The 16,149-nt window shown below is 34.2% G+C and overlaps 1 protein-coding gene across 10 annotated transcripts in view; it reads right to left on the bottom strand.

Annotated features, from left to right (window-relative positions):
- Positions 1-1,385: 1,385 nt before the first annotated feature.
- Positions 1,386-16,149, bottom strand: part of tnc (tenectin) — a 72,059-nt gene continuing 57,295 nt past the window's right edge. The window contains exons 3-7 of one of the 10 annotated variants that reach the window (XM_070646231.1): positions 12,457-12,501; positions 12,093-12,293; positions 11,771-12,028; positions 5,493-11,704; positions 1,386-5,462 (exon numbers count right to left, since the gene is read on the bottom strand). In XM_070646231.1, the coding sequence (XP_070502332.1) occupies positions 4,251-5,462; positions 5,493-11,704; positions 11,771-12,028; positions 12,093-12,293; positions 12,457-12,501 (7,928 nt within the window). In that variant the 3' untranslated portion in view covers positions 1,386-4,250. Of the gene's footprint in view, positions 11,705-11,770; positions 12,029-12,092; positions 12,294-12,456; positions 12,502-16,149 lie in introns of all 10 variants that reach the window. The other 9 variants (XM_070646233.1, XM_070646236.1, XM_070646235.1 and 6 more) reach the window with 9 other exon arrangements.

Below are 16,149 nucleotides of genomic sequence, written 5' to 3'. Positions count from 1 at the left end.
CCTTGATAAGTTCATGAATTTTTCCTGTGTGGAGCTAAACAAAATAAAAAAATTGAAGCTTTTTATTATGACGAATGATATGATAGAATAAAAATAAGATGAAGTCAAACAAAAAAGATATGAAGAGATTGTATAATTTGTACTGTGATAAAAAATTTATGAAATGAAGAAAAATGAAATAAAATAAAATTCATTATGTGTACAAAAAAAAAAAACAGATAATTTATGAGAGGTATTTGTCATCATCTTGATTTCGAAATGAATTGATGCAGTGTAGGCAGTGATTTATTTGAGGAAAAATTTATGCGACTTTTTATGAGTTTTTCTACATGTGGGCTGTGATTTTTCCCGAAGGTATAATTTGAAAAGTAAAGTAAGTCAAATGTTTTTATGATCTGAAGTCTTATTGAGAATTTTTAAATAAAAAGTGACAGAATTTTGAATATTTTGAAGCAGTGCTGTCAAAACTGTAAACCGTGACACACTGAAATGTCATGAACCGCTTGTCGTGTACTTGGAAGTCACACTATGTAATAGATTCCTAAATATAGTCGCTTTCGAGGATAAATCAAGTTAATTGTTTAATCCAGGTTCATAACTTAAGTTTATATTCTGTCAACCATCTCAACAAGGTTTAATTGCTAAGTCGCGACATCATTTGACTTCAATTAAAAGGCGTAAGTTCGATTCTTTCCAAAATTGCATGCCTGAATACAAACAATGCAGGCCTCTATAGCCTTGGACGAACTTTAATTTACAGCCAAAAACTCCAACATTGTGCATCTAATATACAGAAAATGCTGACCTGCGGTTATTGGTCTCGAACCCTACGAATCACAAGGATCGGTTAATCGAACAAAAAACAGACTTTAGGCCGATGAGACTTTGGCAAGAACAAACGATAAAACGTGTGTCAATGCCTTATCCTTCATTCACAACTCTGCAAACTTTTCTGTAAAATAATTAAAGGAACAAAGGCTGAAAATTTGATCTGTAAGAAAAGAATAATATTCTCATGAACAACTAGATAAGCACACGACGTAGAAATAGTCAAAAATCCAGCACCAAGTCAATTTAACTCTGACCTGAAGTCGAATTTGATCGAATACAGATCCAGAGTCAGTCTTGTTGCCCATGATTCTGACCTAGAGTCACAATACCCTATCGAAAGATTTTTCGACATTTTCACGCAACAAGACAATTCCACAATGCAAGACAACTTCCTATAAAAATTACCATCACAATCCTGAAAAGTCGATAATGCAGAACATGAAGCTTTTCACGCTCTACTTAACCGATGAGAAGGAAAATAAAAAAGCTTTCAATATTTTTTTTTTGTCTATTTTCTTTATTTTTTCTTTCTTTTAAATTTTTCGTATAAAAGGACACTTAACCAAAAATATCCTCTTCGAATTACAGGTTAAAGTACAAATAAAGTCTCCATACAATTTAAAATTGGTAATAAATTCTACTTTGATGCATGCAATTTTTAAATATTTTAATAGTACAAATCAAAAATTTCATTCATATTTTTTAAAATTGTCTCTCTCTTTAAAGTTATTTTTCAGTTTCGCACATGTTGTTAGAATTTTTTAATAATGTACAATCAATATTCTCGAAATTACAATTCTCAAAATAAATTCATTGCCCAATTTTTTTGATAAATCGTCAAAGACGTTTGAAAAAAAAGAAAAAAATGTATATAATGTATAAATTGATATTTTTCTTGATTTTTTTTTTTTCTAACGAGAGAATACAAAAAAATTTTATTTTATTTTTTCACTTTTCAGAGGATATGAAAATACTTCCGCGCGGATATAGGTTATCCGCACTAAAACTTCCACGCGGATATGGGCACGGAAGTTGGAAACTAATAGAAAGTTTAAAGATTTTATATAAAAATCCTCTGAAAGTGTTAATTCGTGTATAAGTGTGTAATTTTTTTTTTGAGTAATTTATGCAAAATTTTATTGGAAATTTTAAAAAAGTTGTAAATTAAAAAATGTTTTTCCTCAATTTTTCTTTTCATACACGTTAGTTTTTTTTATCAAAGGGGATATAATAACTATTAAATAACCTATGATCACTTAATACTTAACAATTACTTTTTACGTTCGCAATTATTCATCATCTTCTTCCACTTCATGCATCATCTAATCATTTTTTTTTTATTTTTTATATTTTTTTTTCTTGAAAAATTTCTCAAATTTTCTCTTTCAAAATATCTTTATCGTTTCCAAGTTTTGAAAAGGGACGAACATTTTGTGATGCAAAATTGTCGTTCCTTTTCCTTCCAGTTTTTAATCATCTCTACTGCACTGATAGACTTAAAAATTATTCATGCTTTTATTATTTTTTAAAAACAAAATCAATATTTTGATTATGGCATTACAATTTTTTTTTAATTTGTCAGGAGGTGAAGTTGATTGGGAAATTTGAAATTTTAACGGAAATTTCAGATTTAAATTTTTTTTGAATTTTAACGGAAATTTTAACAAAAATTTTCAAATTTTAATATTTAACTGAAATTTTAAATTTTAACGAAAATTTTGAAATTTAACAGCAATTTAAAATATGTTTTTGAATTTAAATTTTCCATTAAAAATTACCCAATCAATTTCAACTCCTGACTGGAATTTCATTACTTATTTTTTCGGTTTTGTATTTAAAAAATAATTGTTTACCTTACGATATTCATATTTGAATTACAGTAGACGAGATTGAAAATAAAAATTGCAACATAGAAAAAAATTGAATTTAATTGTTAAATAATTTTTTAAAAAATTATAAAAAAAATAATAAAAATTAAAAAAAAAGGTTAAAAATCTGAAAGTTCAAGACATCGAATGTTTATCAACAGTATCAAACAGTCAGACTTTAAGTTTTAAATTTTTTTGTCATCTTTTAACTCGAAAGTTAAAAAATAATAATATTTTATAAATTAAATATATTTATATGTACGTATAATAATCATAATAATAATCAGCATATAGTATTTAGGTAGGTAAGGTAAGAATGAGTTAAAGGTTTTGTGAAATACTTTTTTTCATTGTTTTGAGGCATAAGAAAAATAAATGCTTTTAAAAATTTATTTTAATTTTTTTTTCAGTTCGATAGAAAAAAAACAAAAATTTTCATTCAAGTTTTTTTAATAAAAAAAAAAGTTTCCAGTCGACAAGATCGGCTTATTACTGCAATTTCAATTTTACACATTTGTTATTCTTTATTTATTAATTTTTTTAATAAGGGAGACTAGATGCAAAATCGATAAAATAATTTTCTATATAAAAAAAAATTAAAGTTTTTTTTTTCATTTAATTTTCCACAAAACGCTCGTTTTTCTTCTTTTTTGTTTCTCGTTTTTCTTTTCTCTTTTTGACAAAAATTTCCTTTTTTTAGATTTTCAAAATATATAAAAAAATATTAAGCAAGAAGGAGAAAGTTTTTCTTGATTCTTTAAAAAAAAATTTAATTCAAATAAATTAATTTTAATTTAATAAGTTATTAATTTATTGGCAGTTTCCGCGCTGTGCCTAAAAAAACACTCGCAATTCCCAATTTTTTTTTATATTTTCTTTCACAATTGACGGTGTGCCACACGCACTTCTTGGAAAAAGCGGAGAGAAAAAAAAAGTTATTTACGAGTTGACTTTTGAGGATAAAATTTTACAATTTTCAGTTTCATCACAAAATTTTATCATCAAAATTAATTGTGCTGTGTGGCTTTTCTAATTCCTTAATTATTAAAAATACTATTATCGTTACGTAGAGGAAGAGAAAAAATTTGTTCATCTATAATTTTTATCGAAAAATATTTGCAAAAATTTAAAAATTTCAATTTAGTTTATTGTTAACGGCTTTTTGAAATTCAAATTTTATCGTCTTTTCAAGATTATCAAATTCAAATTTTAAAAATCCGTTAAAAAACATACTTTCTCATTTAACGGTTTTTTAAAATTCAAATTTCATCACCTTCAAAAGATTCAAATTTCAAATTTTAAAAATCCGTTAATTATTCGAAAAAAACAGATTCGTTATAATTACTTCAAAGATTATTTCAGGTTCTTTCGTTACTAATAGATATTGTTTCCACTTTTTCATTTTTTTAAATTAATTTTTTCTCATTATTAATTCTTTTTTTTTATACAACAAAAATAAAACATGGACTTTTACTTTTTTCCACAATGTGAAAAAAGAAATTCCCCTTAATTCAATACGATTGCCATTTACACACTTACATTATCACCTGTTCATCTTCTTCTTCGTTGTTCTGCTATCGCAATCATTTGCTGAAGCATTGGCTCGGGACTGCACGGTCTTGGATCGCACTGCATTTGTCCATCAGCACCACACATGCAACGCATGCATGGTCCACTTGACTGGAGAACCTCTTCACCTACTGAGTATGATTTACCCTGAATTTGACAACCACCACGTTTGGCTGCACCCTTATATGCTGACTGAAGGAAATGTGGCGGAAGTGTTGTTGTTGTGGTTGTTGTACTTGTTGTAATATTTAGTGTCGTTGCCATTTGTACATGACACTCGTAACGAGGACAACAGAAGCCAGGAATTGGCTCCTCGTGACAGCCTCCAATTGGTGGCGGACATGACTGTTGTAAGCAGATAATATCACTTCTAAAGCAGAAGCAGAAATCACATGGATCATCACGTGGAATTTGTTGAGCTGATACGTAAAGTTTTCCACCATATCTACATGTTCCTGGACCAAATTGTGCTGGATCTTCATCTTCTTCAAGATAATCTTCATCGTATGTTGGAATTGATGGTTGAGGTGATTGTGGTTGTTGTGGGTAACCTGGTTGTGGTTGTTTGACTGGCCTGTGTGTCGTTGTTGAATATTCTTCTTCAACTGGTTTCTCGGGTACTTGAGCATCATGGTCGACTGGTTTTTGGAGATCAATTTCTGGACGTTGTGTTGCTTGTAATTCATGTTCAACTTCTGGTTTCTGTGTTTTTTGTTCTTCGCTATCTTCTGCTGAGTCAACTGGTTTAACAATATGGACTGTTGTTGATTCTGGTTTGCTTGTTGATTCTTCATCAGTGCTAACTCTATCTTCAACAGCTGGTTTGACAGTTGTCTTACTATCTTCTTCTTCTGGTTTGTGTGTTGGCTCCTCAGGTAATCCAGTAACAGATACAATTGGTTCTTCTTCGGCTTCAACGGCTTCAACAGGTTTTTTCGTTTCTTTTTCAAGAGGAACTGATTCTGTAACTTCATCAGATGCAGGTTGTTCAATTTTGTGTGTTGTTTCCTCTGGCACATGAACTGGTTTCTCTTCTTCAGTTTTTTCAGTAGATGTAGGCTCTTCATGTGGTTTCTCTGTGACATCTGATTCAACTGGAATATGTGCAGGTTCTTCATGTGGTTTCTCTGTGGCTTCTGGTTCATCATGTGACTTCTCTGTAACTTCTGATTCTTCATGTGGTTTCTCTGTGGCTTCTGATTCTTCATGTGGTTTCTCTGTGGCCTCTGGTTCTTCATGTGCAACTGATGGTTCTTCATGTGATTTCTCTGTGACTTCTGATTCTTCATGTGGTTTCTCTGTGGCCTCTGGTTCTTCATGTGCAACTGATGGTTCTTCATGTGATTTTTCTGTGACTTCCGATTCTTCATGTGGTTTCTCTGTGGCTTCTGATTCTTCATGTGGTTTCTCTGTGGCCTCTGGTTCTTCATGTGCAACTGATGGCTCTTCATGTGATTTCTCTGTTACTTCTGATTCTTCATGTGGTTTCTCTGTGGCCTCTGGTTCTTCATGTGGTTTCTCTGTGGCCTCTGGTTCTTCATGTGAAACTGATGGTTCTTCATGTGATTTCTCTGTTACTTCTGGTTCTTCATGTGGTTTCTCTGTGGCTTCTGATTCTTCATGTGGTTTCTCTGTGGCCTCTGGTTCTTCATGTGCAACTGATGGTTCTTCATGTGATTTCTCTGTGACTTCTGGTTCTTCATGTGGTTTCTCTGTGGCCTCTGGTTCTTCATGTGCAACTGATGGCTCTTCATGTGATTTCTCTGTGACTTCTGGTTCTTCATGTGGTTTCTCTGTGGCCTCTGGTTCTTCATGTGAAACTGATGGTTCTTCATGTGATTTCTCTGTTACTTCTGGTTCTTCATGTGGTTTCTCTGTGGCTTCTGATTCTTCATGTGGTTTCTCTGTGGCCTCTGGTTCTTCATGTGAAACTGCTGGTTCTTCATGTGATTTCTCTGTGACTTCCGATTCTTCATGTGGTTTCTCTGTGGCTTCTGGTTGTTCATCTGCAACTGATGGCTCTTCATGTGATTTCTCTGTTACTTCTGATTCTTCATGTGGTTTCTCTGTGGCCTCTGGTTCTTCATGTGAAACTGATGGTTCTTCAGGTGATTTCTCTGTGACTTCTGATTCTTCATGTGGTTTCTCTGTGGCTTCTGGCTGTTCATCTGAGACTGATGGCTCTTCATGTGATTTCTCTGTGACTTCTGATTCTTCATGTGGTTTCTCTGTGGCCTCTGGTTCTTCATGTGCAACTGATGGCTCTTCATGTGATTTCTCTGTGACTTCTGATTCTTCATGTGGTTTCTCTGTAGCCTCTGGTTGTTCATCTGAGACTGATGGCTCGACATGTGATTTTTCTGTGACTTCTGGCTCTTCATGTGGTTTTTCTGTTGCCTCTGGTTCCTCATGAGAAACTACTGGAGCTTCAGTCATTTGTTCTGCCGATGGAATTTCTACCTTGCCACGTGTGGTTTCTTCAATGAAAACGTGTCCAGTTGTATGTGGGATTTCTTCTTCACAAGCATCACCTTCACATGTTGGTTTATCCTCAGATGGTTTTTCAGCCTTTTCAGTGGTGTGTGGAGCTTCGACATCACAGGCATCTCCTTCACAATCTGCTTGCTTGTCTTCAACAGTTGGAGCTTCAGTTTCTGGTTCGACTTCAGATGGTGGTGCTTCACAGTCAGGTCTATCACATACTGGTTTTTCTTCCTTAATTGTTGGTCTGAATTTACATTCTGCTCCAGAGCATACTTTTTCAACATGTTCTGTCACTTCTTCGGCCTTTTCGGTAGTGTGTTCGGCTGCAACAACAGGTTCTTCTTTCTCGGTAACTTGTTCTGATGAATCTTCTGGTTGAATTGGTGATTTAGGTGTTGCTCCTGGTGCATCTTCACTTACAGATGGTTTTTCAGTTGCTGGTTCCTTTTCTTCATGTACGGTTTCTTCAGTTGATACTGCAGGTTCCTCATGGATCATTGGTTTTTCTGTTTCTTGTTCACTGCCATCTTCTGATATTCTATCGTCAATTCCATGTGGTTTCTCAATAGGTTTCTCAGTTTTTTGATCTTCTTCTTCTTCTGGTTTCATATGTGAATCAATTTCAATTGTTCCTGGAGTCATTGTTATGTCTTCTGGCAATTCCTTTGCTACTTCTGTTGATTGTTCTTCGTGTGATTTTTCTGTTACTTCTGGTTCTTCATGTGCAATTGATTGTTCTTCGTGTGATTTTTCTGTTACTTCTGGTTCTTCATGTGGTTTCTCTGTGGCCTCTGGTTCTTCATGTGCAACCGATGGCTCTTCATGTGATTTTTCTGTGACTTCTGGTTCTTCATGTGGTTTCTCTGTAGCTTCTGGCTGTTCATCTGAGACTGATGGCTCTACATGTGATTTCTCTGTTACCTCTGATTCTTCATGTGGTTTTTCTGTAGCCTCTGGTTCTTCATGTGCAACTGATGGCTCTTCATGTGCCTTTTCTGTTACTTCTGGCTCTTCGTGTGGTTTTTCTGTGGCCTCTGGTTGTTCATCTGAGACTGAAGGCTCTTCAACTGATTTTTCTGTTACCTCTGATTCTTCATGTGGTTTTTCTGTAGCCTCTGGTTCTTCATGTGAAACTGATGGCTCTTCATGTGCCTTTTCTGTTACCTCTGGCTCTTCATGTGGTTTTTCTGTGGCCTCTGGTTGTTCATCTGAGACTGATGGCTCTTCAACTGATTTTTCTGTTACTTCTGATTCTTCATGTGGTTTTTCTGTGGCCTCTGGTTGTTCATCTGAGACTGATGGCTCTTCAACTGATTTTTCTGTTACTTCTGATTCTTCATGTGGTTTTTCTGTGGCCTCTGGTTCTTCATGTGCAATTGATGGCTCTTCATGTGATTTCTCTGTGACTTCTGATTCTTCATGTGGTTTCTCTGTGGCCTCTGGTTGTTCATCTGAGACTGATGGCTCTTCAACTGATTTTTCTGTTACTTCTGATTCTTCATGTGGTTTCTCTGTGGCCTCTGATTCTTCATGTGGTTTTTCTGTAGCCTCTGGTTCTTCATGTGAGACTGATGGCTCTTCAACTGATTTTTCTGTGACTTCTGATTCTTCATGTGCAACTGATGGTTCTTCATGTGGTTTCTCTGTGACCTCTGATTCTTCATGTGGTTTCTCTGTAGCCTCTGGTTGTTCATCTGAGACTGAAGGCTCTTCAACTGATTTTTCAGTGACTTCTGGTTCTTCATGTGCAACTGATGGTTCTTCATGTGGTTTCTCTGTGACCTCTGATTCTTCATGTGGTTTTTCTGTAGCCTCTGGTTGTTCATCTGAGACCGATGGCTCTTCGACTGATTTTTCGGTGACTTCTGATTCTTCATGTGGTTTTTCTGTAGCCTCTGGTTCTTCATGTGAAACTGATGGCTCTTCATGTGCCTTTTCTGTTACCTCTGGCTCTTCATGTGGTTTTTCTGTAGCTTCTGCTTCAACTGGGATGTGTTCCTCAGGAATTTGAACCTTAACAGTTGTCTTTTCTTCACTTTCAATAAGATTTTCTTCAGTGCTTACTTCAGGAATTTGTTTCTCTGTGGCTTGTTCTTCAGTTTCAACTTCAGCACTTTCTGGTGGGATTGGAGCTTTAAGAATTGGTCTTGTGGTTTCTCTTTCGGATGAATCAATTTCGTTTTCTTCAGTCATGTCACTTTCCTTTGGTGGTTGTAATGTTGTTGCAACAACTTCTTTCACTACTGCTGGATATTCTGGAGTTTGTGTGGTAATTTCTTCAACAACAGCTGGTTTATCTTCATCAGCAGATTTATCGCCTACTTCTTCATCAAGATCACATGCAGCTTGACATCTAACAATACTATTAATGCAATGACAATCCTTAAGACATTCTTCATTGGCATCTGGAATTTGTTCATTATTTTGGTATGTAACACCCTTGAATAAGCATGCTCCTTCACCAGGAATGCTTTGTGGGAACATTTCTTGTTCAGTTTCAATTGCTTTTGGTGTTGTTGGAGGTAGATATGTAACTGGTTCTGTGACTGGTTCATGTTTTTCAGGAATAATTGTATTGAAATCGTCTGATTCTTCTTCGTGTCCAATTGTTGTTTCTTCTGATACATCTGGTTTTCTTGATGTGACTTCATCCTTAACATGTGAATCTGATTCAATTGGCATTTGTTGCATTGTGACTGACTCTGGCACCTCATCTTCTGATGGCATTGAAGGTAATTCTGTGGCAATTTCTTTTGGAAGAAGCTCTTCATAATCTGTGTGTACTTTCTTTGTTGTTGCTTCTTCTGGTGTTTCTGGTTCTTCATGTGGTTTCTCTGTAGCTTCTGGCTCTTCATGTGAAATTGCTGGTTCTTCATGTGGTTTTTCTGTGGCTTCTGGCTCTTCATGTGAGACTGTTGGTTTTTCAGTTGCCTCTGCTTCTTCATGTGATTCATCTGATTCTTCTTCTGGTTTTTCTGTTGCCTTTGGTTCTTCATGTGAGACTGCTGGTTTTTCAGTTGCGTCTGCTTCTTCATGTGACTCATCTGACTCTTCTTCTGGTTTTTCTGTTGCCTTTGGTTCTTCGTGTGACACTTCTGGTTTACCTGTAGTTTCTGTCTCATCGTGTGATTCTTCAGTCTCTTCATGTGGTTTTTCTGTAACTTCTGAATCAATTGGAATGTGTTCTGGTGTTTCAGTGACCTTGTCTTCCTCTTCTTCTGGCTCAATTGCTTTAACACTTGAAATTTCAAATGGTTTCTCAGTTTCTTCGCTAATTGGTGCTTCTGTTTGTTCATCGCCAACTCTTGAAGGAATTTCTTCTGGTTTCTTTTCTGGCTCTCCAGATGCTTCTTCTTCTTCCTCATCAGTAATTGATTTAACTGTTGTTTCTGGAGCTGGAACATCCTTTTCTTGTGTACTAATTGGTTTCATTGCTTGTTCGCCAGATGCTTCTTCCTCTTCTTCTTCAGCAATTGTTTTCAATGTTGTCTCTGGAACTTCATCCTTTGGTTTTTCAGTCTTTTGATCAGAAACTTCTGGTTCTTCTCTCTCCTCTGTCATTAAAATAGTCTTATGTGTTGTTTGTTCGTCTTTTTCTTCTGGAATGTGAGCTGAGGCAACTGTTGTCTCTTCTTCTGGAATGCCTTCTCCTTTAACTTCAGGTTGTTTTTCAGTTTCAACTGGTTTCTCAGTAACGTCTGATTCAACTGGGACTTGTTCAGGCTCTTCATGTGCTTTTTCTGTAACCTCTGGTTCTTCATGTGGTTTCTCTGTGGCCTCTGACTCTACATGTGGTTTCTCTGTGGCTTCTGGTTCTTCATGTGCAACTGATGGTTCTTCATGTGCCTTTTCTGTTACCTCTGACTCTTCATGTGGTTTCTCTGTTGCCTCTGGTTCTTCATGTGAAACTGATGGTTCTTCATGTGCCTTTTCTGTTACTTCTGGCTCTTCATGTGGTTTCTCTGTAGCCTCTGGTTGTTCATCTGAGACTGATGGCTCTTCAACTGATTTTTCGGTTACCTCTGGTTCTTCATGTGCCTTTTCTGTTACCTCTGATTCTTCATGTGGTTTCTCTGTGGCTTCTGGCTCTTCGTGTGAGACTGATGGTTCTTCATGTGATTTTTCTGTTACCTCTGGTTCTTCTTGTGCCTTTTCTGTTACCTCTGGTTCTTCATGTGGTATCTCAGTGACCTCTGGCTCTTCGTGTGAAACTGATGGTTCTTCATGTGCCTTTTCTGTTACCTCTGGTTCTTCATGTGGTATCTCTGTGACCTCTGGTTCTTCGTGTGAAACTGATGGTTCTTCATGTGATTTTTCAGTGACTTCTGAATCTTCATGTGGTTTTTCTGTTGCTTCATGGGATTTTTCTGTTACCTCTGTCTCATCAACATTTTCATCTATTCTATCAGTCAATGATGGTTTCTCCTTGATGGCAGATTCTGTTGTTGTTAAGTGTAATACTGTTGGGTAACCTTCATCCAAATCTTCTTCAGATGACTTGTCTGCTTTTTCAACCTTTGGTTTCATTGTTGATGGTGCAACTTGTGGTGGTCGTTTTCTGTCCTTTACACCTGTAACTGTACCCTTTGCTGGAATAATGTGTTGTTGCAATTCATCATCGAAACTTTCTGGTGGAATTGTGACAGTCTCATCACCACAGATGAATGTATCAGAACAGCATTGTCCTTCTTTGGGTGGCACAGCTTTACAATTTTTACCTTCTTGTCCATGTGGTCGTCCACATTCTGGAATAGCACATACAATATCACCATACATACAATAACAATGTTTGCATGGATCTCCAGTCTCAATATTTGCACCATCAGCATAAGTCTTTCCGTTATAAACACATTCCTCTGATATTGTTTTTGGTGTTGTAATGACAAATCCTTCTGTTGGTCTAATTGTCGTTGAATGATCTTCCAACTCAAGTGGAGTATCTTGTTCATGATCTATGTGAGGATAAAATTCATTAATGAGTTTGATATATGGATTAAAAATATGAGTGATGAACTTACCGCATGAGTATCGAACAGGACAACAGACTCCCTTATTATAAATTGGCTGACATCCGTCAATATGAAGCGTACATTCTTGCATCACACAAGCTGTCTTATTTCTAATACAATAACAGACCTCGCAAGGTTTATTGAAATTTGATGGAACTTGAACACCCTCTGGGTAGTACTTATCACCTATTGTACATCCGTAACTGTCTGGAATGGCTAATTCATTCGATGGTGAGGCTGTTGTTCCATCCACAAGCTCGACTGGCACTAAACATATAAAATTAATTCATGAATAAATGGTAAAATTTTCTATGAATATATTTAATTATACCTTGTGGACATGTAATGACAGGACAACATTGATCCTCTCGCTTCTCTACAATACAGTCTTGTCCGATTGGCTTTGTGAAGGGACACACTCTAAGGTAGCACATGAGCATACGATTATGGCAAGTACAATTTAGACATGGCTCATTTGTAATTATTCTATCTCCTTCACCATAATGATGATAATTATAATAACACCCACTCTCTGCATTACCGACCATGATTGTGTAAATGTGAGAAAATAAACAGAAAAGAAGGAAAATGCGTTAAGGATGAAAATTTTCACATTTTTTTACGACGTTGGTAAATGTAATCAAATAAATAAAATTTTTGCACATTCTGTTGTCGCGCGCCATGTTTATACTCACCACTGTCATAAACTTCTAATGCGGTTTGTTCATCATAAACGGGTGCTGTAAAGAGAAGGAAAAAATATGAAAATTAATAAATTTATTCAATTTGTTTTTGTTTCCAATTTTTTTTTTTCTTTTCGTGAACAATAAAAAAGACTTTCATTTTTTCATTCAATTTGAATTGTCTTGTGCTTACTCTTCTGTTTACAATTTTCAATCTCAATTCATCTTCATCTGACAAGCATCAACAACACGAGCATTGAAGATGAGGAAAAATGTTAGGAAGGAAAATTTTTTAAATGAAATTATTTGTTGTATTGTTTTCTTATTTTGTCTGTTTTTTGCAGGAAGAAGTGGAAGTTGATGCGAAATGTTGATGCCTGTTTATCAGTGATGATGAATTTTAGGTTAATAGGCTTTTGAATTTAAGGAAAATTGGCGGAAATTACTTTTGTGTATCTATTTTGACTTGAATTTGCATCTTTTCAATGAAGCTAACTTCATTTCAAACTTTTTTGCATCACTTCAAAGATGCAGTATTTTGCATCACTTTAAAGAACACAAAAATATTGCATCAAATGATGCAAAATCTTTTGCGTCAAAAGAAGCAAACATTCATTCTGCATCAATAAACTCAAAGACGCTGTATCATTTGCCTCTTTGTTGTCATTCTTATTCATTGCACAACATCAAAGCATTTTTCTCCTAGTCAATTTCTATGCAAAGCACATGGAAATTTTAATTTGATTCACTGTCTCAGTTGTAAAGAATCTATCTATCATCCAACTGCTCAACATATATTCCAAGAATATAGAGAAATGGCATGCATACAAGCACACAATAATAAAAAATCCTCAATTCATGTAAAGATACAATTTACAAAATGAACAACAGTAGGCATTGTGAGAATCTGTTGGGACCAAAAGATGAAATCCATAAAAGGAAATAAATTGTTGCATAGTATCATCCCTTAATACAATAGCTTGATTGTAACACTAAGGAAATACAATTTGGTAACAGCTGCTTGTGTTAAAGAATTTTCACATTTTTTTTATTTCTTTTTGCCACCCACAATTATTGCTTTTTCAATTTCCATACTCAAGGCACACTCGACAGTATCAAAAAGAATTTTCATGAGCATGATAATAAAATGCTTTTATGTAAAGGTAGAACGATTCTTCTTCACTTTTTTATTCCCAATCTCATGTTACTGTGAGTCAATAGCTTTCATATTCGGTACATCATATCAATTGTTATAATGTCACCATGGTGATCGATCGTGCACGAATATAAAGAAGAGGAAATAAGAAGGAAAAATGTAATAAAAATAATATTTTTTTGAGAATATTGTTCTTTGGCACGGAACATGTGTAAAAAATTGTTCATTTTGGTTGACTGGTTGATCTAAGTATGAAGATGTTACGTGACTTTATTGGATTTACATGACTTTATCATACCAAACTGCGATGACTTTAAAATTATGATTTTTTTAAATTTCAAAGATTTCTATGATTTTTTGAAATTTTTAAACAACAAACGAAATTTTGAATTTTCAAAAGTCGTTAAAAAATTTAAATTTTCAAAAGTCGTTAAAAATTTGAATTTTAAAAGAACGTTGAATTTTTTATTACAAACTTCATTACTTGCTCCAAATCACATCAACAACGCATTAAAAAAAAAGTCATCATGAGAAAAAAAAAAAACCTTTTTTTGTGGTCGTCGACAAAGGAAGGAAATATCAATTTCCAAGATCCACAACAGTAATGCGATGAACGTGGAATACGAGCTTTTTCCATCTTCTAGTAATTGAACGACAATTCTTCTCGGTACTTAAAAAAGACTCAAGAAAGAATTGGAAAAACTTTTTATTTTTTTTAAAAGAAGCGAAAAGATTTTAAATTTTTTATGGCTAAAAGGTAAAATTCAATTTACAACTGCTTCTATGTGCCTTATCATTCTTATTTTCGACACAATTTTCGCATGCTTGATAATAAACTGTTATGCCAAAAAGAATGAATATCTCAGCTTATCGTTTACACCAAAAAAATTGTAATTTTTCCCTTTAGAGTAATTCAGCTTTTTAAAAATTGGGTAAGGTAAAGTTTAATCGTTGTAATTATTCAAGAAAGCAGAAAAGGTTTATTTTTAATTTTATGAGCTTTATTAAAAGCTTTGAGAAGTGGTTGGGTTGAAGTGATTTTTCTCAATTTGATGATTATTTTGGGAAATACTTTAAATTTTTTGGTATCTCAGAAGGCTTGTTTATTGGTATGAATTGAGTCATCTCGGTAGAGAATATTATATTAAAATTGAGTCATCTTGGAAATCTTAATTAGTCAACTTGGAAGTTAATAATGTCAAAATTAGTTCACTTCGGAATTTAATGCACTAAAAATTTAGTCATCTTGGTAAAAACTTGTTCACCTCTGAAATTTGATAATTAGGAAAAATTATTTCTTCTCAGATACTTCAAGTGCATTTAAATTTGATCTTCTCAGGAATCTCAACGAATCTTTTAAAAATGAAGTCCTCTCAGAAACTTAAAAATTGCTTCCTTTCAGAAAAAAATTTGTTTATATTCACATTTTCTTTAGTTTTTATGGTAAATCTATTCAAATATTTCTTGACAACTTCACTAGTTCTTTAAAAGCTTGCCAGCATTACAGCAAAAACCTCACAAAAAGTTTTATTAAGCAGCAAAAAGAAGTATATTTGTCTATTTATATCCCAAAACAATTGTTTCAATTTGATTCACAAACAAGAAAAAAAAAAGTCTCAAAAGCGAGAAAAAATGTTGTTTAATCAAATAACAAAAGCATCAAGAATGCCATAAATAAAACTTCTTTACGCTCTTGTAAAAAAATAAAGTTTAATTGGAAAAGTTACTAAGAGGGAGAAAGAAAGAAAGAAGAAGCAAAAAAGGTACAACAACCTTACATGGAAATCCTTATGTATCTGAGGATTATAATACTATTGATATTAAAAATTTCATCCTGTTGTACTCCAGGAACAAGATTTATTTTATTACATTTTGAAGTGTATAGCAACCAATATCAAATAGCACAAAACGCACGAATGCTCTATTAATCTTCAAATGTCACACAGGAAACCGATCTCTTAGAATAATATCAAAAAATAGACGTAAATTGGATTTTTGGTTATTGACACTTTTCATTTACATCCAAAATTCTCTCGTCGGCACTTTCAGCAATTCTCTGATTCATTTGCACAACATGGTCTGATTGCTGTGAATATTACATGGAATTAAAAGATGATTTTTTTGATGGATTAATTTTCCACATTAAAATCAAAACTTGTTAATTAAAGTGAGATTATATTCTTTTTTTTCTGACGAAAATTAGACGTGCAAAAAATTATGGAAATACATTAAGTGGCGCCGGCTAAGTGAATTTAGATTGTGATTAATTTTGTCGTGATTTTTTGATGGAATTTTGGGTTCTTTGAACTTGGAAGATTGTTATTGACAATTTTATGGTTTTTAGTAGATTTCAAGTTTTAACAGTAAATAGCAGGTTGAGCATTGGGATATAATAGATGCTAAATGGTATATCAAGGAGCTTTGTTGCTCTGTGCGAATTGAGAGACTAAAGATGTTCTCTAGGACATGTTCTAATGATCAGAAAGGAGTTCAGTTGACATCAAAGCTCGATGTCGACTCAGATTTTGTTTAGGGAAGTCTATTCCAGT

Source organism: Chironomus tepperi, unplaced genomic scaffold (genome assembly GCF_022539635.2).
Source record: "Chironomus tepperi strain 1889 unplaced genomic scaffold, CSIRO-AGI_Ctep_v1 contig_359, whole genome shotgun sequence".
Lineage (NCBI taxonomy): Eukaryota > Metazoa > Arthropoda > Insecta > Diptera > Chironomidae > Chironomus > Chironomus tepperi.
The sequence above is the reverse complement of the archived record's forward strand: the minus strand, read 5'-3'. Positions and strand labels throughout refer to the sequence as shown.